General features: G+C 48.5%; 1 protein-coding gene across 1 annotated transcript in view; it reads right to left on the reverse strand.

Annotated features, from left to right (window-relative positions):
- DOCK6 (dedicator of cytokinesis 6) overlaps window positions 1–16110 on the reverse strand; it is a 47677-nt gene extending 31567 nt beyond the window's left edge. Inside the window, exons 1-6 of the mRNA XM_031947737.1 lie at window positions 15938–16110; window positions 4955–5045; window positions 2988–3163; window positions 2835–2903; window positions 1995–2124; window positions 166–378 (exon numbers count right to left, since the gene is read on the reverse strand). Coding sequence (XP_031803597.1) covers window positions 166–378; window positions 1995–2124; window positions 2835–2903; window positions 2988–3163; window positions 4955–5045; window positions 15938–15981 — 723 coding nt within the window. The 5' untranslated portion in view covers window positions 15982–16110. The remainder of the gene's footprint in view (window positions 1–165; window positions 379–1994; window positions 2125–2834; window positions 2904–2987; window positions 3164–4954; window positions 5046–15937) is intronic.
- Between the last annotated feature and the right edge of the window lie 10763 nt (window positions 16111–26873).

Here is a 26873-nt window from a genome sequence, read left to right on the forward strand (position 1 = left end):
TGTGGCCAGGTCTGCGCCTGCAGCACCGTCCGTCCCGCTAGGGAGGGGATCCCTCTCTTCCAAGGCCACAGATTGGCGCCCAAGCTCGCCCCCGCGGCCCCCCCCCCCAAGGCCCTTGAGCCCAGAGTCCCAAGACTTTGCGAGCGGAGCTCTGGCGGGGTTCACCTCATCCGGGGCGGGGTACAGGGCCAAGAGATTGCGGGGCCGGTTCTGACTCCGGAGCTCCTCGTTCCTGCGGTCGATCTCCTCGGGGGCTGTGTGCTCCAGCAGGGACGGCAGCAGTGAGTCCGCAGCAGAGTTTTTCAGGTCGAAGATGTTGGAAGCCCAGCTCCCCCGGGGTGTGTCGTCCAGGGAGGCCGAGCAGTGCTTCAGGTCATCCTGGGGGGCAAGGAGGAGGTCAGTGAGGGAGCTGCCCGCGCCCCGGCAGGCCCTTCTCCTTCCGTGTGTTTCACTGCATTCAGTGGTTAACATTAAATAAGTTTATACGCCCAGAGACCCTGCTGGTCAGCCAGGCCCTGGAGGAGGAGTCACTAAACTCCATTCCCAAACTGGACAACCAGAGACAGGCAGAAATAGAATCCTGAGCCCGGAGCAGCTGCACTGACCCTAGGGCACTGGAGAAGGGGGTGGTCCACGCAGGCGTGTCCAGTCCTGAAGGATCAGTGAGCGTGGTTAGCCCAGAAGGGAAAGGGCTAAATAGTGACAGCCAGTGTTTAGAGTGCTTTACAAATATTATCTCTTTTATCCTCACAACAACCCTGGGAGTTTGGGGCTAGTATTAATAGTAGTAAAATACAATAAAACTAATTAAATAATAATAAAGGGAAACAGAGTATTAAGTGTCCTGCCAAGGGTCACACAGCTATTAAGTGTCTGAGGCTGGATTTGAACTCAGGCCTTCCTAATTTCAAGTGTTACCTGCAGAATCAAGTTAGGTATGTATAAGCCATTCTCTAATTGATGAAATGGTCAAAGGATATGAACAATTTTCAGACAAAGAAACTGAAGCCATTTCTAGTCATATGAAAAAATGCTTAAATCACTGTTAGAGAAATGCAACGTAAGACAGCTCTGAGTTACCATTACATACCTGTCAGACTGGGTAGAATGACAGGAAAAGATACTGCTGAATGTTGGAGGGGATGTGGGAAAACTGGGACACTGATACATTGTTGGTGGAGTTGTGACTACATCCACCCATTCTGGAGAGCAATTTGGAACTATGCTCAAAGGGCTATCAAATTGGGCAAGCTCTCTGATCCAGCAGTGTTTCTACTGGGCTTATACCCCAAAGAGATCTTAAAAGAGGGAAAGGGACCCACATGTGCAAAAATGTTTGTGGCAGCCCTGTTTGTAGTGGCCATAAACTGGGAACTGGAGAATGGTTGGGTAAATTGTGGTGTATGAATGCTACAGAAAACTATTGTTCTGTAAGAGATGACCAACAGGATGATTTCAGAGAGGCCTGGAGAGACTTACATGAAATGATGCTAAGTGAAGTGAGTAGAACCAGGAGATCATTGTACATGGCAACAAGAAGATGATCAATTGTGATAGATATGGTTCTTTTCAACAATGAGCTAATTTGGAACAATTTCAATAGACTTGAAATGGAGAGAACCATCCACATCCAGAGAAAGAACTATGGGAACTGAATGTCGTTCATAACATTTTTTCATGGTATCTGTTTGCTTGCTTTTTTTTTCTTTCTCATTTTTTCCCCTATTCAATGTGATTTTTTTGTGCAGCATGATAAATATGGAAATATGTTTAGAAGAATGCAGATGTTTTAACTTATATTGGATTACTTGCTGTCTAGGAGAAAGGGAGGGAAAAAATTTGGAATGCAAGGTTTTTTAAAGGAGAAATTTGAAAACTATCTTGGTATGTATTTTGAAAAATAAAAAAACAATTATTATAAAAAGCAAAAACAAAGTTGGTATGGACAGCTTAGAAGGAGAGGGACCAGGGCAGAGTTTCCAGCTGGATCTTACCAAGTCCTCAGAGCCCAGCCTCTCATCTGCAGCTGAATCCATCTCAAAGACTTGTCGACTCAGGCTTTTCTGCCGCTCTCGGTGCCTCTCGGAGGTATTGGGACTGTATGATGAACTCAGGTTCTGGTACCTGGCAGAGGTGAGGGCAGGGGCAGTGGGAGAGGGTTAGGTTCCATGCCAGGGAGCTGCCAGCTTTGCCCACAAAGGCCACATGGCCCAGCTTTTGAGGGTAGGTAGGTCTCCTCTTGTACCAGATGTCGGTACACAAGAGGGCATCGGCTCAGGGCAGGGACCTGGGGTGACCGGGGCCAGGCTGCCCATTCTCTCTCTGGGCCTTCACCCTCTTCCTCAGTTAAAGAGGAAGGAGAAGGAATGGAATGTCCCCATGTCCTCTTCCCTTTAGGAGCTAGGGGGAAGATCAACAGAAAGACAGGAAGTTTCCCGGGGGTGGGAGGCGACATCACAGGCAGGGAAGTCAGCAGGAACTCTGGTCAGAAGAGCAGCTTAGCTCAAAATCAGGCTCAGCCGTGAAGGACTTTTCTCTGCCTGATTTAGAGAGACCCACCCTGGCTGGGGGAATCAGCTAAAACCCCCCGAATACTGCCAAAATGTGGCTGGGGGCCAGGTAAAACCCCCCGAATACTGCCAAAATGCCGCAGCTCTCCACCCAAGCAGCAGTGGCAAGTGCCCACCTTGGTTTTCAGCGACCATGGATAAGGCCCATTTTGCAGAGAGGGAAACTGAGCCAGGTTCAATGCCTGCCTAGTGTCCTAGTGTCCGGGCCTCTAGAACACCGGCCCAGAGACCCAGCCAATAGGACCCGCTTCTGAGATTACTCACTTTCTGCGGACGATGACCCAATCCTCAGTATAGATTTCAACTGCATCTCTCACCCGAGCGTCCAGTTTCCTTTTGGAGGAGATAGGAGAATTGGGGTGTCAGGGGCTGAGAATGGAGGCCCAGGCCCAAGGGTGGGACGGGGGGGGCACCCACCCCTCTTCCGGGATCCCTGGCTCTGTGGTCCGGCACTCGCGCGTCTGCAGCACCAGCTCCAGGTCATCGGCCGGGAACTCCATGAGGTCTCGCAGCGGGCCGGGCTCTGCATCCAAAGGGTGGTTCAGCAGGAACTCCTCCAGGTCCAGGGGCTCCACAACCTCCGTCAGGGGGACCTGAGGGCAGCCCCCCCAATGTAGGATCAGCTCCTCCCCAGAGCGGGAGGAGGGCGGCCCCAAGAGCAGAGGGGTCGGGCTTGGCTCTCCCGGACTGTCCCGGCAGGGATCGAGCCCTCTGCCCTGCAGTTGGCAGGGACCATCAGCTTTCCGGCCCGCGGCCGCTGCTGACCGCTCACAAGCTCTTTTCCTCAAGTCAGACCACATCCTGCCCTCTGTGACCTCCCTCACTGCTCCGGGTCATGCCCTCGGGGGCAACAGAAAACAGCCACTTCTTCCCCCACAGGCCCGAAGCCACCTGGTCCCGAGGGCTTCCTCTGGAAGCGGCCGAAGGGCCTTTCCAGGTGGGTCATTCCCAGGCTCCCGGTCCCCTGCCCAAGCCCGGCTTCTGGCCCAGAGGGCCTCATCACTTGTCAAGGCCAACCCAAACAGCAGGGGGCAGTGCTGATAATGACTAAGTGGGGAAGGAGCGGGGAGGAGAAAAGGGGGAAGGAGGAGAAGAGGGAGAAAAAGGAGGGAGGCCGGCAGGAGCAAGGGAGGGATGGGAGCGGAGGTGGAGAAGGGGAAAAGGAGAAAAAAGGGGAGCAGAGGGAAGGAGGGGAAGAGAGAGGGGGAAGGGGAAGAGAAAAAAGATGGAGAAGGGCAGGAGGAAGAAGAGGAGGAAAAGTGAGAGATGGAAGGAGGAGGAGGGAGAGAAAAGGAGGAGAAAAGGGAAAAGGAGAGGAAGGAAAGGGGGAGAGAGGAAAGAGGGGGAGGTGTGGGGAAGATAGGAGAAGGAAGAGGAGGGAGGGGAAAGAAGAGAAGAATAAAGGGCAGGGGGAGGAGGAGGGTGTGGAAACAGGAAGGGCAGAAAAGACGGAAATCCAGCCCTGACTGAATGGGAAGAAGCCTGAAGATCGAAGGAAGACCCCACGCATTCATTGGGAGAGGAGAGCCCAGTGGGGCGGGAAGGACCATGGGAGCCAAGGCCATCCCTGCCCAAAGCCAAAAGCCTGAGAACTCAACGAAATGAGCCGGACCTCCGGGGTTCCCTTTCCTCAGCCACAGGCGGAGATACCCGGCCACAGGAGGAAGTGTGGGAGGGGACCGCAACAACCACAGGGGACTGGGGAGGCAGGGAGGGCCCTCAGCCCTAGACCAGACCTGGCTGAGGCAGCAAGTGTCCACACCGGCCTCCTTTCCCTTTTCTCCAGCCTTTCCCGGCCGGCTAAGAGGCTATTCCGGTCAGACTGCTGACCCTCCCCCCTTTTCCCAACTGGTCCCCAGCAGAGAAACGCCGGAGGGGATGTGTGGGCCAAAATGCTACCTCCCATGTACAACCCCTCTCCCCCCCTCTCCCCCCTCCCCCAGGGGCCATGGAACCAGCTCTCAGGATGAGAATTCCTCTGGATACCTCCTTGGACTCTGAGCCTCCCCTTCTTTTAGGCCTTAGATATGCCCCTCCCCTCCCAAGGGACAGCACCGCTCTGAGACGGGGCCCACACAGCTGCCTCAGTCTCCCCATCTGTGATATGGGTAGGGGGCAGGTTGCCAAGGGCTGTCTGAGGTCTGGGCGGCTGTGTCTGGGCAGTGGCCGTTCCGGCTGTTGTCAGGGATTGGAGTAGCCGCAGCCTGCCTGAGCCTGGGCACGCAGAAGCGGCCAGCCAGGCGCACGAGCCCCCCAAGGGCCTGGGCTGTGGGGGCCCCCTGACTGCCCAGGAGGGCCGGCAGCAGTGGCCAGTACCACCCCACCCCCCAGCCGGGCCCCAGGCGGGGTCTCAGCTGTTCTCCCTCCCCCCGGGCCCCACTCACAACCTGCTGGGAGCCGCTTCTCCTCTTGCAGAGCTGAGGGGAGCCGCTGTACTCGCGGGACACCTGCTTCCTGACCTCGGCCGCCACCGTCCTGCAGGGTACAAGCTGGGCTCAGAAGGACAGAGGGCTGGGGGAGGTGGGGGGCTCCTGCTGGCGGGGCCGGCACGAGGGGCCGGGAGCACTGTGAGAAACGCCCTGGGTCCTCACACGTTATTTACACTCAGAGGAAAAGGTGGGGACAGAAGATAAAGCACAGGAATTCTCCACAGCCCCTGGCCCCAGCCCAGACTGGGGATGCAGAGCAGCTTGCCAGCGCTTTGGGAGCTGCGGTGGGTGGGAAGGCCGGGCCCTTGGCTCCTTGAGCCCAGCAGGGACCAGCCAACAGCCCGGGCTCTGCTTCCTTCCGACATGGCAGACGGGGAAGGTGGGCAGGGGCTCTGTGCTCTAGTCCTCCCTACCCTGGGGATAAGGAACACCCACTGTGTGCCAGTCGTGGGCAGCTCCTCCCCACTCTGCCAGACTGCTATGTGACTGGCGGCTATTTCCTGCCCTCTCTGAGCCTCAGTTTCCCCATGTGGAGAAGCAGAGTAAAGTGAAGGCCCGTCCCCTTGGCCCAGCGCTCAGGGGCTGCTCCCCCCTCCCCCCGCTGCTCTGTGCTCAGAGGTGGGCTCTGCCCAGGATCTCGCACAAGCTCCCAGGGAGCCGCTGGTCCCTCAGCACCCTCAGCTGCAACGGCCTCCTCCCAGGTGGGGGGTGGGTGAGGAAACAACAGAGCCACTATTTCTTTGGGCGCGTCACGGGCGGCTGTGGCTAGAGTCCCCGTCGCCGGGTTATGGGCAGCACTGCCCAGCTCACTCACAGAGCATCGCTGTGGCCCCGGGGCCGAACAGTGACTGAGCCCCCAGAGCACTGGCGAGGCCGGGTCTGAAACTGCCCAGCCTTCAGATCTCAGGTCCTCTGCTCTACCCACAAGCACGAGGGAGACAGAGACAGAGAAACAGAGAGAGAGAGAGAGAGAGAGAGAGAGAGAGAGACAGAGACAGAGACAGAGACAGAGAAACAGAGAGAGAGAGAGAGAGAGACAGAGAGACACAGAGAGAGAGAGACAGAGACAGAGACAGGGAGAGACAGAGAGAGAGAGAGAGAGAGAGAGAGAGAGACAGAGAGAGAGAGGAAGAGAGACGGAGACAGAGAGAGACAGACAGAGAGAGAGAGAGCGCAAAAGAGTGTGTGTGTAAGTCTATGTATATACAACCAGGCTTGTGTGTGCCTGTATTTGGTGAGGGGAGATAACATCTCACACCATTTGGTCCGGAAGTCACTTCCTGGAGGCTTCAGAACCGAGATGATGCTTTTGGAAAGGGTCAGCAGTGTCTGGAGAGCAAAGAGCTCCTTTGATCTCTGGGCCAGGCTGGTTCTGTGGCCAATAGCTCTGAGTCCCCATCAGGGACTTTTCTCCTCCACCACCTCCTTTCTCTGACTCCTTTCTTCTATTCTTTTCCGTTTCCTTCTCTCTCTACGTCTCACTTTCTCCCATCCCTTCCTTCCCTCCCCCTCCTCCCCCCCTCTTTCTGTCTCTCTCTCTCCCTTTTTCTCTTCATCTCTCCATTTCTCTCTCATCCCTTTCCTTCCCTTCCCTCTCTTCATCTCCATCCCTCTTTCTCTCTCACTCCCTTTCTTCCCTCTCCCTCTTTTCTTCATGTCTCTCTGTCTCTGTCTCTCACATCTCCTTCTCCTCTCCCTATCGTCATTTCTCTCTCAATTTGCCCCAAGCTGTGCAGAGAGAAGATAAGGGAGTGGAACTTCAATCCCAGGTTCTCTGACCTCAGAGCTGACCCTAGGAAGCCCTTCTCTCATTCTGGAGCCCCCCTTTCCCAAGCAGGATTCTGGGCTCCCTTCTCCCTGTCCCTATCGTGCCCTGAGCCTGCCCCCTGAGGGCCTGGGAATCCCACAGGCCTAAGGGTTCAGGGATGGGATTGGCGGGGCTCCCTGGCCCAGCGATCCCTCTGAGAGATTTCTGAGGAAAGGAGCCTGACAGGGGCTTTCAGGGCCTGGCTGAGCTGCGGCCTTTCCGAAACAATGGAAACAGAGCATACCTCCTCCTCCTCCTTCTTCCCCCTGCCCTCGCCCGGCAGCTGCCAGGCTGGGAAGGGAGGGGCTCGGCATTCCAGGCTCGGCTTCCCCAGGGGAGTCCCAGGGGAAGGCAAAGGGCTGGGCCCGGGGCAGAGGGGAAGGGGGTGGGCCAAGCACCAGGAAGAGCTCCAAGCACAGGACCCTTAGAAAGCCACCAGGCCGGCTGCAGAGGAAGTCAGGCCAGCCCTCTCCCACGCTGCTGGCTTTGGGGCCCGGCCCCGGAGCCCGGTGACAGGAGAAGGGAGCCACTGGCCCATCTCGTGCCCAAGCAGCCCTGCGGGGGGGCCACACCTGCGTCGGCCCATGCTCGAGGGGGGCATCTTGGCTTCCCCGGCACGTTCTGCTTGGAGGAACCAGCAGGAGGCCGAGAGGCTGGGATCCTGAGGGCCAAGACAGCTCAGAGAGTCAGCAGGCCCAGCGCACTTCAACTCCAACGTGTGCCAACCCGGGGGCCGGATTGGTGGGGCTGGGACTGCAGCTCTGCCCTCGGCCGCCCCGCAGAAGGCCTCAGGTTCCCCTCGGCCGCCCCGTTCCCGTGGATCATTCTATAGCCCCTTGGGGTCGGGAAGAATACTTTCTGGGGGCGGCGATGGGGCTCAGAGGGCAGAGAAGCATGGGAACCCCACCAGCAGGGGGGCTACTGCCCCTGCCAGCTGACACCAGGCTCAGCGGGCCCAGACCCTGTCACTCCTGGGGAAAGGTGGGAAAGTGCAGGGACAAACAAGGCCGTCAGACAGGAACCAAGAGGCCCTACATTTTGGTGGGCTGTTAAATGGGGCAAAGGGGCAGCTGGGGGGGCAGCGGCTGGAGCACTGGCCTGGAGTTCACATCCAGACTCAGATGCTTCCCTGCTGGGTGGCCCAGCCAGTCACTTAACCCTGTGTGCCTCAGTTTCCTCATCTGTAAAATGGAGAAGGAAATGGCGCCCTCCAGCATCTCCACCAAGAAAACTCCAAACAGGGCCATGAGGAATTCAGCGCAACTGAGCAACAGCAACAAAAGAATGACATAAAGAGGGGGGGCTGGTCGAGGGGGATTAATGACTGTAGCCCCGGGTGGTCTCAGACAAAACATCTCCGATGCAGACAGTTACCCAGCCCTCCCTCTGAAGCTCCAGCCAACCCGGCCCCAGCCCTGCGAGTCCTGCTCTGACCTCACACGCAGACTGAGACCAGGAGGAGACGGATGGCCCCAAGGCTTCCTTCCTGCCGGCCCCAGGGAGGCTAGGATGGCACAGCTCCCCAGGCCAGGCCCTCTCCCAGAAAGTTAAGGGGAGCAGTCCGGGAAGCCAAGTCTCCGGGCTCAGCCGTGCAAGGACTAGCGGCCGGGCTCTCACCCGTGTGGCGCTTTCTGAAAGCATCCTCCCTGCCAGGTCGTCCCGGGGCCACGGAAGCGCTGCCTGCGCCTGAGTGTGGGACCCCGACCCTGAGCCTGAGGGGGCTCGTGGTCACACCTGCCACCCTCCTCCCCTGGCCAGCTCCAGCCGGCCCTGGGCCTGGTATTCCACAGCCCCGCGCCGCTCCTAACGGTCCTGGGGGCCAGGCTGTGAGAGCCCCCTGGGACCCCAAGGAAACGGGCCCTTCTTCCTGAGCGTTCCCAGGTCGGACACTGGTGGGGTGAAGGGGAGAGAAAAGGGGAGGACTGGGAACTTTTACTAACTGGTGAATTAATCAAAGGTGTCTTCTCTTGTCTACCCAGCAGAGGAGGGATAAATAGGAACTTGGACATAGACAGACACACACACACACAGACACACAGACACACACGCTGTTATCCAAACACAAGCAGGACAGGACAGTGGGAGGGGTTTCCAAGATCCCATCACCAGGATGAGGCTTTCAGGAAACATCAGGCCGGCCCCGCCCTCCACTGGGGCCTGAGAACTGCTTCTCTGGCCTAGTGACCTCTGTGCCCCCTTTGGACCCTTCCCCGGGCTCCCAGCTCCCTGGGCTGCTCCCAGCTGCTCCAGTTCTTTCCCCAGAGCTGAGCTGGGGGTGGGCCTGACAGGATGGGGGAGCAGCAGGCTTGGTGCTCCAGGACAGAGGCTGCCGCCTCCCGCTGTGGCTCTCCTAGGGCTGGCCTCTTAGCACTGTCTCCCCCTGCAGACGCAGCTCTCTGCCCCCCATGGCCAGATCCTGGGAAAGAGCTAGGGCTTCGGGGACTCCTCGCCCATGACTGACTGATGGATGACAATGGGCCCTGGGACCGACTGGCAAGAGAATTCAGACGCTGCTGGTCCCATTAAGGCCCCCCGGGACTTCTGAACTGCCTAATGAACGACCTTTTCCCAGTCCTCCACCTTTCTTCCTCTCCCTGCTTTCTGTGGGGTTCTCAGAATTCCCATTTACTCTTCTCCATCTCTTTCACTGGGTCCTCCTCTTCCTCTTCCCTGACCATAGATTTCACAGAGCCCCGGGGCCTCAGAAGCACTAAAAACCAACCTCCCCAACCAGGCGCCCAAAGCCTCACATGAAGCCCTCCAAAGAAAGGAGACTCCTAGGGAAGGTTTCCCCGATGCCCGAATCCGCCCAGAGTCCGCGGCTTTCCCGGCTGCTGCTAATGCTGCCTTTTGGGACCTCGATTTTTCAAATACTTTGAAAGACACTTGTTTATGTCCCCCAAATCTTCTCTTCTCACACTAAACATTCCCAACTCTTTTACTCAATCCTTACTGAACTCAAGAGCCTTCGCCATCTTGGTACCTTCTTCTGGACGTGCACCAAAGGACCAACGACCCCCCTAACATGTGGCACACAGGATTGGCCACAACAGCTCAGACGTGGGTCTGGTCAGAGGATGATCACTTCCATGTTCCAGAAAGCTCAATGTGGCCTGAAAAGGCCTGAGATTTATTTTATCTTTCAGCTAGCCTATCATGCTATAGTCACTTTCAGTGAGTTCTGGTCCACTAAAACCCCCCAACCTTCATGCAGTATAGCCATACTCCACACATCTTGTACTTGGGGAGTCTTTTTTTTTAATCCTATTAAAAGATGATATATTTCTATATTTCTCAACTGCATTTCCTTTTCTTCCATTTGACTAAGATGTTTTTAGATCCTAATTCTCATCCAACATGGCAGCCATCACCCTTAGCTTTGTCACCTGTAAATCTGGGGTTAATGCCAGCAACACCTTCACCCACATCACTGATGTAATAACAATAGCGTTTAAAAAATTTGGGTTAAAAGCAGATTTCTGGGAGCACTCCCTTGAAGATTACCTCCTACCTACTCTGTGGGTCTGGATGTCCAAACAGGTGCACCTCACCACCTGGCTCCTATCTCCATCTTTTCCACTAAAATAGCATGAGCCACTTTAACAAACAGTAGCCTTATAAATAAAATAAAGGGAAATTAAAAAAAAAAAAAAGAGAGAGGGAAAATAAAGAATCTAAGTAAACTACGTAGTAGCATCTACCGATCTGTCTGTTAAAAAACCTAACCCTCAGCCTTATTTCCTTATGTCAATTCTATTCCCCAAATCAAGTGCCTACTGTGTCCCAGACACTGGGGCTAGGAGTTAGGGACACAAGTGCAAGGACTGAAACAATCCCTGGCCTTAAGCCTGGAAATCAGTATGATAGAAGGGAAATGGATATAAGGATATAAGGGAAATGGAGGTGAGTCGTAGTGCACATAACTGGGTAAAATCAGGGATATGGAGGAACTGGCAGCAGAATTCAGCCGTAGAGGCTCCTAAGGTTTCTGAGAGGTAGAGATGAGCTAGAGACTCATTCAGCTGGGGGAACCTCCCACAGAAATGCCCATGGAGTCTCCACTTCAGGGGATGTTCACACTCCAGCAGCACTGGGAGAACAAGTTCAGAAATTCAATAAATATGATTAAAGCGCCCACTCTGCACCAGGCATGGTGCTAGGGATAGGTCTCAGACCTGCAATTTCAATGATTTAGTAATTTCCCAAGGAAGATACTCTCTACCAATGGAGACGCACGTTCTCTAAAACTTGATCTTAAAGAGATGCAAAATCACCTAGAAGTTCACAGATTTGTCCAAGGTCACAAGGTCAAATGTGTCTGAGGAAGCATTTGAATTCAGGGCTTTTTGGTCCTGGGAGCCAAGGGCAGCCCCCTTATCCACTCTTCCACAAGGACAAAACTGAAAACTGCACCTATTCTTAAGTTTATGTTCTTCCTTTGATTTATTTATTTTTAATTTTTAAAAATCTAAACTTAAGTTTTTTTCCTTCTGATCTGATTTTTCTTGCGCAGCAAGATAACATAAAAACTATGTATACATCTATTGGATTTAACATATACTTTAACATATTTAACATGTATTGGACTACCTGCTATCTAGGGGAGCGGGTGGGGGGAAGGAAGGGAAAAGTTGGAACAGAAGGTTATGCAAGGCTCAGTATTGAAAATTTACCCATGTATATGTTTTGGAAATAAAAAGCTTTAATATATTTTTTTTAAATCTAAACTTAAATACTCAATAAAATGGACATTTCTATATTTACAGTAGAACAGAAAAAGAAGATTGTACCTGAAACTGTAACTCCTGATTCTGTACAGTTTGCTGGATGTTGAAGTAGAGGTACACCATGCACTCAGTAAGTGGATACAAAGTAATTTACAAGGTGGGGGAAGAAGGGTGACTACCTGGGGGTGGGAGGGAGACTGAGAAAAGGCAGGCCTTTGGGAGGGAGTCGTAGCAAGGCTAGAAAGATGGGTGAGAGCCAGGTCATACTAATTGATTGTAGTTTATTCTGGAGCCAGTGGGGAACCACTAGAAGGTTCTGAGAAAGGGAATGATACAGTAGTGAGCCCCAGCAAGAGAATTCTGACAGCTTTGTGGAGGCTGGATTGGTGGGGGGGACAGGCTGGGAACTGGGAGACTGAGCAGGAGGTTCTTATAGAAGGCAGAGGATGAGGAGCTATGTACTCGGAAAGAAGGAGTATAGTGGGTAATGGTAGAGGTGGATGGAAGAAAGGGAAGAAAGGGAAAGAGAAAGAGGGAGAAAAAGGAAAATAAAGGAAAGAAGAGAGAAAGGAAGAAAAAAGAGGGAAGGAAGGGAGAAAGGAAAAGAAAAGGAAGGGAAAGAGAAAGAATGAAATAAAAAAAGGAAGAGAAGGGTAGAAAAAAGGAAAGGAAAGAAAGTGAAATGAGGAAGGGAAGGAAGGAAGAAAAGAAGAGAGGGAAGGAAAGGAAAGAAAGGAAAAAGAGATAGGAGGAAGAAAGAAAGCAAAAGAGTGAAAAGAAAGGGAAAGGAAAAAAGAGAGAAAGGAAGATAAAGGAAAGAAGGAGAGAGATGAAGAAGCAAGAAAGGATGAAAAGAGAGAGGGAAGGAAGAAAGAAAAGATAGGAGAGAAAAAGAAGAACATCAATTACATTTTTAAAAATACATAAAAGGTAAGAAGGAGACCCAAATAGGAGAATTTCATTACTTCAATGTAAAACTTAATATATACTTTAAAAAAAACCCTATATGCCATAGAGGTTCACATGGTTTAGATATTATAATATTCTTTTTTGTTCTTTGAATATTCGATTTTTCATGTTTGTCATGGAGGGCCTGAAAATGCTAGACTAAGGAGTTTGTATTTTATTCTTGAGCTAATGGAGAACCACTGGAAGTTGCTGTTTCATGTTTACTGATGACTGAATTCAGAATAAAAAATAATTTGAAAAGAAAAAGAAAGGACTAATTATAGAGCTCAGTGGTGAAGAGGGCAGCTAGATGGTATAGCCCAAAGCACATTTAACTCTGGAGTCAAGAGTATCTAACTTCAGATCTGGCCTCAATCACTTAACCTTTCTGTCTCAGTTCCCACTTCTGTAAAATGGAGATAAATAATAACACCTCCTTTCGGGTTGTTATGAGGGTCAAAAGAGATAGTATTTGTAAAGTGCCTGGCACACAGTAAATGCTATTTAAATATGATTATAATTCCTCTAAACTCCAATAGCTGCCAAGTGTCTCAGGCTGGGTTAACAGAAATCGTTTGAGCAACCTTAAAGCCCCACCTAAGTGCTAGCTGTTATTATGTCGCGTCGGCAGCATTCACCCCTTCCTTTCGTGCTGCTTCTTTCTCTCTGTGTTTCTGTGGCACTGCCCCTAACCAGTTCTCTTGCTAATCCTTTGCTGGCCCATCATACACATCTCTCCCACCTCCTACCATCCAAGTGTGGCTTCTAGCCCCAAGGCTCAGTCTTCTCTTCCCATACTCTCTAAAGTAAAGCTTATCAGCTACTTCAATGATCTACGCAGATGACTCCTAGATTCTAATCCAGTCCCTCATCAGCTCTCCCCTGGATTTCAGTAACTGCCTTAATTGATCTCCCTACCTCCACTCTCTCCTTTGCAATCTATTCTCCACTCTTAGAACACATCACTCCCCTGATCAATAAACTGCAGTGGCTCCCTATTATCTCTGGGATCACATTCAAACTCCTCTGATGGCATTTAAAGCGTTTCACAAACTGGCTCCAAATTTATTGCTCATGGCTCTCCTTCATACACTGTTTCAGTCAAACTGGCCCTCCCACAGTGTGTCTCTCATTTAAGATATTCTATCCCCAGTTTCTGTCATCTTGACACAATTGATGCCCCATGCTGGATAGGGTTAAGGTTAACCCTCTCCTCCCTGGATTTAGACTAGCCAGCTTCCTTCCAAAATCAGGTATCCCTCCCTGCACGAGCCCTTTCTCCATCACCAAGGCTGCCAGGGCTTTCTGAAGCCAAAGGATTTTAGATTTGTTTTCTATTTCCATTCTATTCTAAAACATTTCATTTTCTACATAAGTACACTTTGTTTTCCCAGATAAAACACAAGCCCCTTGAGGGCAGGGATGACTTTATTTCGGTCTTTGTACCCCCAGTGCCTGGCACATAAACAGATTCTTAATAACTGTTTTCTGATGCTTTTTTCTGATCTCTTTACCCAGTTCCAGAGACTGGGGGCAGAGGGAGCTGAATAACCACCTGTGCATTTCTGCTATTTGCTAGCTGTGTATCTCTGGACAAGTCAGTTAACTTAAAGGCTTAAACTACACAGCTTTGGGGTCTATCCTAGGATCTGAAGGAAAATAGATTTCTGGGGGCCCCAAGCGTGGGACAGGCCAATGGAGAGAGTCAACACGGTCTGATTTTCATGTTCCATGGCTTGCTGTCCCTTCTGACCCCCAAGATTTTTTTTGACCACCTTTACATTGGCATTTTCTATTAAGCTTCAGGAGTAGAAAAGGCTTCCTTAACTAATCCAAGCCCCAGCTGTATATTCTTTGGGGTGGAGCAGAAAGCACTTGAGACCAAGAGGGACAGAGAAGAGTCAAGGCAAGTGAAATACCATTCCCCATGTGCTCATACTTTTGTCTGTCCCCTGCCTCGGCCCCCAGAGATACTGGAGACATGAGCCCCTGTATCCATGGGTACCCGTACACTGTAGTGTGGGCTTCTCGTACCCTGTGGTGCCTGGTGCCCAGATCCCCCTGGGAGGCAGCTGGTGACTGGAGCCTGCGCTTCCCCGCTTCCCCCCTCCCCCAGCCCCCACTCCCTATGTTGGCCAGCTGGGCCTGACACGGCCTCCCTCCCCATCCCCCTCACTGTCTGAGCCTCATTGGGACTGCTAGATCACAGCATCCTGTTTCAGAGGCGATCTCTTCCCTCAGACTAGGAGCAGGAGCTCACCCAAGTTGCTGCTTCTGTCTCCGACTTGTGTCTTTCCAGGGGGCCAAGGCCCAGGCCGGCTCTTTCCCAAGCTGAATTCTGCAAGGGCAAGGCCGGTTCCCTGTGAACCCCAGCCTGTCCCTAATAGGTGGGCCCGACTCAGCCCCTGCCCCATCAGCGCCGGTTGGGGGGGGTGACTCTGGGACATTAGCTGAGGACCTTTATCTATCACCCTTTCCATCAGTACTAGTGCTGGGTGGGGTGGAAGGAAGCCAAAAGATGCATCTCTGAGGATGAAGGGCGTGGGGCGGCGCTGCCAAGTCCTGGCTCAGGGCCCCAGTCTGGCCTGGGAAGTTTGGCCCATCTTATCCCAGCCCGGGTTAGCGATTAGCCCATCACCACTATCAAGGGCCCGGCAACTTTTGGAATCACAAGACTCCACCTTCCCCCTCCTCCAGGCTGGGTTGGGCGACTTGAGACCGAAAGCAAAAGGGAAAAGAAAGGGAGATCCACCGAGAGGCAGATAAAGGGACTCGGAAGGGGCCATGCCTGTTTGCCCAGCTGCAGCCACTTCCCAAACTGTCACTCTCTCCACTTTCTTCCAGCGTCCCGGGCCCACGGAGCCCCAGCCCCTCCCCAGTGTGTGTGCGCGCTGGGCTAAGCTGCCTCTGAATCTCAGGGGAACAGCGGGGCTCATTCCTGACCCGAGGAGGGCGCAGAGAGGGGCAAAAGTAGGCACTGGAGACGCCGTCCCTTCCCCCCACTCCCAGCTGGTCCCCGGGCTCGGGCGGTGCAGAAGCTCCCCTCCTCCGTCCCTCCCTCCAGGACAGGCTCGGGAGGAAAGGGAGCAGGAAATGGGAGCAGGAGAGCGGGGGAGGCTGGTCCGAGGGATGGACCCGGGGGAGGGCGCGCGACTGGTCGGACTGGCGGACCCACGGAGAAACTGGTCGGTTTCCTCCAGCCTCTGGGGACATTTGGGGGCCGTGAAGGGGGGAGGGCGGAGGCTTCCCGGCCCCTGGAACCGGACGGCGTGAAGGAAAGGCTAGGGCGCGATCGCACGGACCCCCAACTCCGGCCGCCCGCCAGTCTCCAGAAACCCAAGAAAGGGCGCACGGCCGTGGACCCCCACGCGAGGGAGGCGGGGCTCCGGGCACGTGGCGGGGGCTCGGCCACCGCCCCGCCCCTCGTCCGAAGGGGCCCGGGGGCCCGGCGGTTACCTGTTGATCTTGTGCGCGAAGGCGCGGCGCTCGGAGGCCGCCATGGGGGCGCGGGGGGAGGCGCCGTTCGTCGGTCCGTCAGTGCGCCCGCAGCTCTGCGCTCGCAGCCGCCCCAGCTGCTGCACAGCTCCCTGCGGCTGCCTGCCTGCCTGCCTGCCTACCGGCCACCCTGGGCTGGACGGGGCGGGCCGGGGCGGGCCGGAGGCGGGGCCCTTCCGGGTGCCCGAGGCCGGCTCCGTGCTGCCCCCTGCAGACCCCCGCCCCAGCTCCGAAGCCCTCCACCCGGGAGTCCAGCCCGTGCTTGTCCAATCAGTGCATTCTACAGAGGAAACTGAGGCCCCGGAGAGGAAGGCAGCGGGCTTTCCAAAGGCCTGAGGTTCGGATCCAGCTATCCCGATCCCAGCCGGTGTTTCTAACGCACCGTCCTACCCACGATGGGCATTCATTTAAAACTTTTCATCCATCCATCCTCAGAAATAAATATTTCTAGACGTAACTGGGTTCTGGTCCCTTCTCTACAGCGGACAAATCGATACTCCTCCCCCCCCCCCACCCCCACCTCCAGATCTTTTCCCTGGAGTGGTCCTAGCTACATCAGAATTATGTATGTTTCTTCCCCATTAGACTGAGAGTTCCTTGAGGCAAGACCATGTTTTTACCTTCCTTTTATTTTTTAATAATAGCTTTTTTATTTTCAAAATAATGCAAAGATAATTTTCAACATTCAATCTTGCAAAACCTTGTGTTCCAATTTTTTTTCTCCCTCCTTTCCCCCCACCTCCTCCCCTAAACAGTAATTAATCCAACAGAGGTTAATCATGTGCAATTCTTCTAAACAAATTTCCTCATTTATCATGCTGCACAAGAAAAGTCAGATTAAAAATTTACCTTTATTTTATCCCAGGCTTTTAGCACGGAGCTTGACTCAGCATAATCTCTTAATAAATGCTTATAGATTAACTGACTCCACTTACCCACCCATCCCAAGAATTTCAAGTGGTTCTTAATTGACTCTAGGATAAAATACAACCTTTTGTTTTTGCAAATCCAGAGACTTGCCTAGTGCCAGGCACATAGTAGGTGCTTAATAATAACTAACTAAAAACTTATCTCATTTGACCCTCACAACAATTCTAGCAGATAGGTACTATTATTATCCCATTTTACAGATGCAGAAATTGAAGTAAACAGATTAGGTGATTAGCCTAGGCTCACACAGCTAATAAATATCTGAGGTAAGATTTGAACCCATTATCTTTCTGACTCCTTCCTTCCCTCCCCACTTCCTCTATATCCACTAAACCACTTAGTTTATGGTTGAATGAATGAATTCATTAACAATGCATTGATTAGGCACTTACTGTACTTACAGTCATCTTCACGAAGCTCAAGTTTAGTAGTGAGTAAGATACACACATAAAAGAAATAACTAAAATGCAATTTTCCATTGTCAATGAGTTCAATTTCACAAATATTTAGTGTCTACTACATGCCAGGCCCTGAGATTGCAAAGACAAAATCCTGCCCTCAAGAAAGGAAAAAAGCATTAATTAAGCACCTTTTATTTGCTGGGCGCTGTGCACTTTACAAATATTATCTTGTCTAAAAGTCACAACAACATTAGGAGAAAGCTGGTATTTTTATCCCCATTTTACAGTTGAGAAAACTGGGGCAGACAACAGTTAAAGGACTTGCCCAGGCTCAGTAAACATCTGAGAGAGGATCCATACCTAGGTTTTCAGATTCTAGTCTCAGCTCTGTATCCATTGCTCCACCTAGCTGCATTCATTTCATTGACAGTAAACATGTTTACAAATCAATAAATACGAAGTCATTTTGTAAAGGTCAGGTCAACTCAACAAGCATTTATTAAGCACTTACTGTATGTAAGACACTATCCCAAGCTATAGAGATACAAAGAAAGGTCTTTTAGAAGTAATCCTTAAAGGCACCTAAGGAGGGGAAGAGGGAGGGTGTTCTGGAATGGGAGATGGCCTTTGCAAAGGCTGGAGATTGGGAATGGAAAGGCTCTGAGACAAAGAGTACTGGAACTCAGAATGCTCTTGACTCAGAGTTATGTGAAATCAGCCTGGGAAAGTAGGCTCAGCTAGACTGAAAAGGACTTTAAGTGCTGAAAAGAACACAGAGATCATGGGGAGTCACTGACCCTCACTTGTGGGGGGAGGTAACATGGTTACTTTTCTGCTTAACAAGCTCCATTTGCTCTCTCAGCATCTGATACAAACATTCCCAGCTGGGCCAGACTTGTCATACATTACTCCCCTTCACACTCTAGCTGTTCCTCGTGTACAGCATCCCATCTTCAGTCTCAGTGCCTTGGCACAGGCTGTGCTTGTGCCTGGAATACACTCCCTCTTTACCTTTCATTCTTAGAATCCCCTCAAAGCTGAACAAAAGAGAAGCTTTTCCTCACCTCCCATGCTCCAAAGAAATGACCTGATCTTGGGTCATGGAAGCACCTGCTTCCATGTGTACAAGTTGTGTCAGCCTTCTCTGAAGGCAGATACTGCTTTAGTTCTGTTTTTGTAAACCTCCTGCTTGGAAGAGTACCTGGCCCAGAGAAGATACTTACTGATAATACTGACAATAGACTGATAATAAATACTTACTGATGGAGGGGATGTGAATATAATGGAATATTACTGTTCTGTAAGAAACTGATTTCAGAAAGGCCTAGAGAGACTTACATGAAATGATGCTAAGTGAAGTGAGTAGAACCAAGCAACAAGATTATGTAATGATCAACTGTAATGAACTTGACTCTTTTCAACATTAAAGTGATTCAGGCCAATTCCAATGGACTTATGATGGGGAGAGCCATCTGTATCCAGAGAGAGGAATATGGGGACTGAATGTGGATCACAACATAGTATTTTCACCTTTTTTGCTTCCTTTTTTTTCTCATTTTTTCCCCTTTTTGATCTGATTTTTCTTGTGCAGAATGATAAATGTGTAAATATGTTTAGAAGAATTGCACATATTTAACTTATATATACTTGCTGTCTAGGTGAATGGCTAGGGGTAAAGGGAGGGAGAAAAATTCAAAACACAAAGTTTTGCAAGGATGAATGCTGAAAACTATTTTTACATGTATTTTGAAAATAAAAAGCTACTATTTAAAAAAAGAAGGAAAAAAAAAATACTGATGGATTGATTTGTAGTAGGAGCTCTTGGAGCCAAAACTCCTGTCTATGGGTCACGTTAAAGAAAATTATCTACAGATCATCATGGGGATTGACTTTTGTGGAGGAGCCTTTGATTATTTTGAGACTGCTAGATCTCCCTGGGACTTCTACTATTTATTAATTTTTGGCGAAGCACTCAGAATTAAGTGACTTATTCAGGGTCACACAGTGTCAAGTATCTAAGGCTACACTTTACATTAAAGTGAGTCAGAAGATTTCTCTCCAACTCCTGCTCCCCAACCAGCACATGACAAGAGAACATGAGCCTAGGTAAGTTTGAAACTGAAGTTTAAGAATGTCCGATTTGACCTTCTACCGACATCTCAAACTAATCATGTTCAAAACTGACCTCCTTATTCCCCCTCCTCAAACACTCTCTTTTACTATTAAGGGCATCATCCTATTTCTGGTTGAAACCTAGGGGTCATCCTTGACTACTTTCCCTCCTACCCCATGCAATTGGTTCTGTTGATGCTACTTTCATGATATATATTTACAATATTTTCACTATATATATATATATATATATATATATATATATATATTCTCCTCTGGCATTGCTACCAACCTAGTACAACTCACTTCATCTCATACCTAGATTATTGCAATGACCTGTTGATTGGTCTTCCTTCTCAAGTTCATCCCTTCCTCATCTGTCAAAAAGTTCAGATCTGACCATGTCCCTTTCAATCTGCTCAAGTTGCTTCCTATTGCTTACATAGGATTGAATATAAAGTTCTAGGTTTGGCTTAGAAAACCCTTCATAACCACACCTCCTTTTTTTGTTGTTGTTATTGTTCAGTTGTGTCCAATTCTTCATAATCTCATTTGGAGTTTTCTTAGCAAAAAAAGAAAAAATTCTTTTTCCAGCTCATTGTACAGATGAGGAAACTAAGGCAAATAGAAAGCTAGTAAGTCTCTGAGGTCAGATTTGAATTCATGAAAATAAGTCTTCTTGACCCCAGCCCTAAATCTCTACCTGCTGCCTTATCTAGCTGCTCTCTACCCTTCTGATATAAATACTATATCTAAATTTGGCATAAAAGATTTTTCTTACTTGTATAGGACTGCTTGCCATCTGGGGAAGGGGGCAAAGGGAGGGAGGGGAAAAGTCGGAATAGAAGTGAGTGCAAGGGATAATGTTGTAAAAAAATTACCCAGGCATGGGCTCTGTCAATAAAAGTTATAATTTAAAAAAAAAAAAAAAAAGATTTTTCTTGAGGTTCAGTCCTGAGAAGGGAACAGAGTTGTGAGGATGAATGCTTAACTGGCTCTCCAAAAATGAGCCCTTCATGTTTTCTAACGTTTACTCTGTGTTACTTACACTTTCTCCATCATTTTTTGAAGTCTAGAAATCAGCAAAACAAAAAAATTAAGCTCTGATTTGTAATTCTTGCCAATTTTGGAGGGGCAAATGCTCAGCGTGAAAATTTAACAACCAGCTCTCCTGACCTGATTCTAGCTGGTTGTAGTCTTAGAGGGTGAGAAAAGACCAATTCCTTTTGAGATCAGGCTACCCCCCAGGGTAAATACTCCTTTGCGGAGAAGATCTCCTTTAGGTATGGGTAACAGGTTATAGATTAGGATAGTATTTAAGCAAAAATACAGGGTTGAGAAATTGTATACCTAAGAAATGATGGAAAGTGAGTGTTTCTGCAGGACCGTTTCATCTCTGAGGGAACCTGAGACACCCAGAAGTCACCACAGAGAGGTTTTTCCCTTTTGTTCTGATATTTCTTTCACAGCATGACTAATATGGAAAAATGTTTAAAATGATTGAACATCTATAATGTATATCAGATTGCTTACTGTCTTGGGGAGGAGGAGGAAAGGGAAGGAAGGAGAAAAAATTTGGAATTCAAAATCTTACAAAAATGAATGTGTAAAATTATCTCTACATGTAATTGGAAAAAGAAAAAAAAAGTTACCACAGGGATAAGCAGATTTGGGAAACACCATGAAATAATTTGGTATATACACAGGTGTACAGGTTTGGGTTTGAATTATGAGATTCAAACTACCTGCTTGTATGTAAAGGATTACAGCTTTGAATAACTGCTTTGGGTTTTGGGTTTCTGATTCCCATGCAGGTGAGTGACAGCTGACTTTGAGATTGGATCTTCTGATTTTGGGGGGTCATAAACTGCTAAAGTCAAGATCCTTCCTTAGGACGAGCACCAGAGGAGGAAGAACTAAAATCGTGACTAGATCTCCCCTAAATCTGGGTCAGCTGGAGGTCAAGATGGAGGAGATAGATCAGTGTTGCAGAACATGTGAGACAGTTACTATGATTGTTGGTGAAGTTGTGAGTCTGTAAGGAAAAATTGGTTTTCTAGCCATGTTTCCCTTGATTTTTACTGGGAGACAGCAAGAGCCAAATTGGGGTCCTAGGCAATCCCTTTCCATGAATCTGTAGGGGAGAGTGGTTTGGGAACTTCTCCAATTCCCCTGAATAACTGAGAGGGTGAACAGGAATAGGAAGTAGGTGGCTGTATATAGGAGGATTTGATCTTTTTTTTCTTTTTCACTTTCACTGTTTAATAGTCAATAAACATTTATTATGTGCCTAATATGTGCCAGGAATTATGTTAAGTGCTGGAGATACAATCAGAAAAAGAAAGGCAATCCTTGCTATCAAAAAATTTACAATCTAATAGGGGAAGACTATACAGAAAAGGAAGCTCAAAAGCTGGGATCTAGCATCAGAAAGTACCCAGTGCTGGGGGTGGGGGTGGGAGTTTGAAAGCAAGCAGAAGAACTGATAGGAAATTAAATTAGCTGGAAAATTCTTTGGGAGGAGTTTATTGCTCTTTCCTCTGATTGGAGGGGAGAAGAAACTTAGGTTATGAGAAGATCTTGATTATTAAAGTTAAAAAATTAAAATTTTTAATAAAATTATAAAAATTTTAAAAATGATTTTTTTTTATGTTGATGAGATTTTGAGGAATGAGCTTCTCCTGGTGGAGTTGAAACCAATCAGAGCCTATGATGGGAAATAAACTATGATCACACTGTGAAATACCTGTGTCCTCTGATTAGGGGAAGTCATTGATGGAGGGAAGAGATTCTAGATGTAAAGTGGGAGAGTAAATATTTTAAGCAATGTTCTAAATCATCTTCTTTCCAATATCCAAATCTAGTCAGTGTGGGTTTTTATGTACTTAGCATTAGTGTCATTTGAAGCTGTAGTAGATAGTAATATGGAAGGCCCTTTAGTGGGCAGAGGAAATGCTGCATTCTTATTTCAGTGTATCTGAGATTCATATGACTACTCGTTGGTGTTCTTAAGTGGGAGCAACACCTGGTGGGCAAATTAGATATTATACTCCCTCACTGGATAATTACTATAGTGACATGTTGGAAGGAAGCTTGTGTTGTGTCCGAATTTTTGTGATCCAATTTGAGTATATATATATATATATATAGGGCAAAGAAATGGAGTGATCTTCCATTTCCTTCTCTAGCTCATTTTACTGATGAAGAAATTGAGGCTGACAGGGTAAAGTGAATTGCCCAGTTTCATGCAGCTAAGTATGTATCTGAGACCAGATCTGAATTCGGGTCTTCCTGTCCAGGCCCAGTGCTCTAATAAGCACAGGAACCAATTGGTTTTGTTGCCATTACTGTGGTACTCCAAATATTAGAGAACAAAAGCAGTTTCCTAGCTATATAAGAGGAACTGGGAGAAATATGAGTATGTATGTGAATTGAATCAGAATAAAGAAAGCAGAACTAAAGAAGCTCTGTGAACAGTGTGGATGGAAACAATGAAAGACAGCTGAATTCAAATGAAAGTCAATGACCAATTTTGGTTTCAAGAGATAGTAGATGAAACATACTTCCTTTAACGCCATCAACAGCAAGACAATGGAGGTGGGGATGGGGAGAGAACTACAGATGAAGAACATTGCATACAATTACAGGTGATGTCTTATATCAATTCTTATCTAATGGTTAAAGCTGGGAGGGTTGGTGCTTTGTGCTGAATTAGCTGGGGTTGCCTTAATATGTCTAGTGGTTTTGAAGAGGTGGGTGAGCTTTTCTGGTGTGTTTGAGAGGGTCCTAGGTTATACATGGTGGTCCTAGTAGGTCTTGACTCCTTAGAAGGGATTCAGATCTGAGTTATGTGCAGTAGATCCTTTGGGAGTTCTCAAAGATAGCCAAAAGGGGTCCTGAGCTGTGGTTGATGCCATCTGGATGGGATGGTGGCTGGGAATGGCCTTGAGTCACTTGGCCCAGGAAATCTGTGGCAGAATATAAACCTCTTCAAGGCAGGCATTATTTTTATTTAACCCCTAAGCCTTGCACAATAATAGGTGTTTGTTGGATGAGAGTATTTGGTTTTGCTTAATTATTTTGTTACAAATAAGAGTTCATTGTGGGCATTAGGGTAGATCAGAAATTACTACAATGTAAAAAATGCCACAAAAATGAAAAATCAATTAAGATGAAAAAATAAAAGGAAATTGCAAGTCATATTGGCTATGAGACAGGGAGTAGACCACCAAAAGACCAAGATGGGACAGGAAAGACTCCAAATCTCCGAATGGTAGGAATTAAATGTTTCCTTCTCAAAAAACTTAAAATAGATGACCATCAGTTGAATAATAACTAAGCAAATTATGGCATGGGAATGTAATGGAATATCACTGTGTTTCAAGAGACAAAGAATATATATGTACTGAGTGTGTCCTGACTTAAAGCTCATGCCCCTACAAGCTACATTCCTCCTATTTCTTAGAGCCAGTGACCAGTGACTTGCAATCAAATTCCATTTAACAACAATAACAGATACCTTCTACAAAGAAATATTTGTTTCAAATATATAGCAAGAACAAACAAACAAACATTTCTACTGGTACTTCCAGGGCATACTCTTCCTTTTACCATTTTTGTCTTTGGGGGAATTCTCTTATATAACATTGGATCTTCCAAATTCACATCCCTAGTTTGGATCAGTGCTGGATGAGTTCTTCAGGTGGGCTGGGATCTTGAAGCAGCCTCTCAAAGGCTGCTACGAGGCAACCCAGATTACAATTCCTATATTGTGTGAAAAAAAAAAAAACACAAAAATTTTTAATAACTAAGCTTTTACCCTACAAAGAGAGATCATACAATTCCCTCCTTTGTACAACTGGGGGACTCACATACAAGTACACTTGGTTGTTGTGTTGGTCAGTTTCCCTGAGTTACTTTGTTTTTCTTCTCTTTTTTATTTTACATATTAAGGGATGTTTGTAAGGGGATGAGAGAGGAAGAGAGATATATTCAGAAATGAAAGAAATATGAAAACAAAAGATATCAATAATTTTTGAAAGGTTGTTTTCACTGGAGCACTACTGTTCTAGGATACTTTAGTGAGGATCCTATATGTCATTATCAGAATAACTCATTCCGAGATCACAAGGCATCCCAGAAATCACCAGGTATTTATAGGTGAAATCTAGTCTAGTTTACGTGATTCTCCTCTCAATTCAGACACACCTGAGAAAGTTTGGCAGTAGGGACAAGGATCTGATGGTGTCACTCAGGGACCACAAAGTCTTAAATGCTTCACACTTAACGATAGTCCGGAGCTTAAGAGAACCTGATGCTACAGTCCTTCTGGCTTCTTACTTGGCTAACCCAGCAGGTCTGTTTACATTTGGGCTTGTAACACACACACATGTGAGCCGAGTGACACACCCCGAACTGACCCAACCACTTCGCCCTGGGATGAGCTCTGATGGACTGGCTCCAGAGCCCGGTGTTTTTGCTTTCTCCCGATCCCCCCAAAGCCTCTTCCTCCTCTCTGCTCCAAAGATACAATTTCACCCTTTAAATTCTCCAGCACTAGCCTTCTAGAATTAGATTCCATCGCTAGACCTAGTGTGGAGGGAAAAACCTTAACTTCAAGTCCCAGCTAAAATCCCACCTTCTATAGAAAGCCTTTCTCGACTCCTCTTAATCCCAGTGACTTTCCTATTTATCTGTATGTAGCTTGTGTGTACAACAGGCCCTGGGCGCGGCTGGCTCTGCAGGTGACTTTGCACAGCCTCTGTCACGCAAATCCCGTTCCCTTGCATGTCACCGCATCACCCCCTCCCCCCATGTCACGGCACTTCTCGGAGAAGGAAGGACACACAGTAACAGTTTGTATCTATTTGTCTGCAAGTTAAGTTCCCCGCGGGACTGGGAGCTCTTTGCGGCTAAGACCCCGTCTTTTGCTTCTTTTTTTTCTTTAATAAATGTCTACTGGCTGACTGGTGGTCGGGAAGTTTGCGGTTGGATAATTTCCTCTCTGTTTCAGTCTCAAATTCCCCATCTGTACAGGGGAGAGGAGGTGGAAGCCCGGGGTGGGGCTGTACATCTGTGCTCATTCTAGGATTCATCGACAGCTGAGACTTCTCCCAACTAGGAGGTTCTTTGAACTGGACAATATCGGTTCTTAACCCCTAGGTGGCACTGTAACAACCACTGCACTCCCGCCCCTCCCAACCAGAAAGGGGCGTGGTAAAACCACAGAACCGTCCAATCTCTGCCTTCCTGGGGAGGGACTTTTTCCTCCGGTCTTTTCCCCCTTTGCTACTAACTCCCTTGGAGATGGGAAAGTCCCAAGTTCTGCCCTTGAAATATATTGGGAGGTGAAAGGAAACGAAAAGCATTTATTGAGCACCTACTGTGTGCCGGGCAGTGCTTTCTAGGAGTGGTGTCCTTGTTTATATGCATCGTGAAACATAAAACCTCAGAGACTCACTTCCTCTGCGAGTCACAGGATTTTTTGCTGGAAGCTTGAGGGTGGGGCTTCATTGTTATGGTAGCAGATTATCTGAAAAAGATCTGACGGTTTTAGTGGACTACAAGTTCACTATAAATCAGCAGTGATAAGGCCAACCAACAAAAAGGCTAGAGTGATCCTCATTCCTATTATGGAAGAAGGAGGAGGGAACAAAGATTTATTTTTTCTTTTCTTTCTTTCTTTCTTTCTTTCTTTTTTTTTTTTTTTTAGGGTCTATTATGTGCCAGGTTGTGTGCAAAATGCTCCAATTCTGACTACTACTGAGACATTCTGTGTAATATTTCCACCGAGTTTCCTCAAATGTACTGAAGACCTTTCTCTGATTCTCTGAATATTTCATGTACACCAGAGCAATACCATAGTATGCCCGGAGATATTGGGATGGTTTGGGGGATCCAGCTGCAGAATTCAATGCAGAATGGCAATATTCAGACAGGGACCCTGGAAAACAGTCCAACATAAGTTAAAAAACTGGAGCCTGGGAGGCTAAATTAAAAGACTGCTTTAAACTGGACAGAATTTTTGGACCTGAGCCTCCAAATGAACAGTTTATTTAAAGTCAAATCTAGAATGGGGGTGGGGGAAGCAAGCGCACATCTCTAGAGGGTGGTCAGTCTGGCTGGCTGGGGAGGAAACCTACAGGGCAGAATGGGCACATGCCCCTAGGAGCCAAATTCTGGGGGAAGCCTGGGCATCTGATGGGAAGGAGGAGGAGGTGGGAGGACACACTAGAAGAAGAAGAAGAAGAGCCTGTTTCCTTCCATGCATGGGTGTGGCCCCTGCCAGGGCCTGAAGTGGGGCAGGTGTGGTTTGGGAAGAGCTTCCTCTGGAAAGGTTTGAAGTACAGAGAGCCAGGTGCCGGGGCCATAGGTGTGGCTGCTTCCTTAAGGCCCAAGAGGTTTCTATGTCACCTGGACTTTGATTAAGCCTTGGAAGAGATCTGGATAGCAGA

This window comes from Sarcophilus harrisii, chromosome 1 (assembly GCF_902635505.1).
Source record: "Sarcophilus harrisii chromosome 1, mSarHar1.11, whole genome shotgun sequence".
Lineage (NCBI taxonomy): Eukaryota > Metazoa > Chordata > Mammalia > Dasyuromorphia > Dasyuridae > Sarcophilus > Sarcophilus harrisii.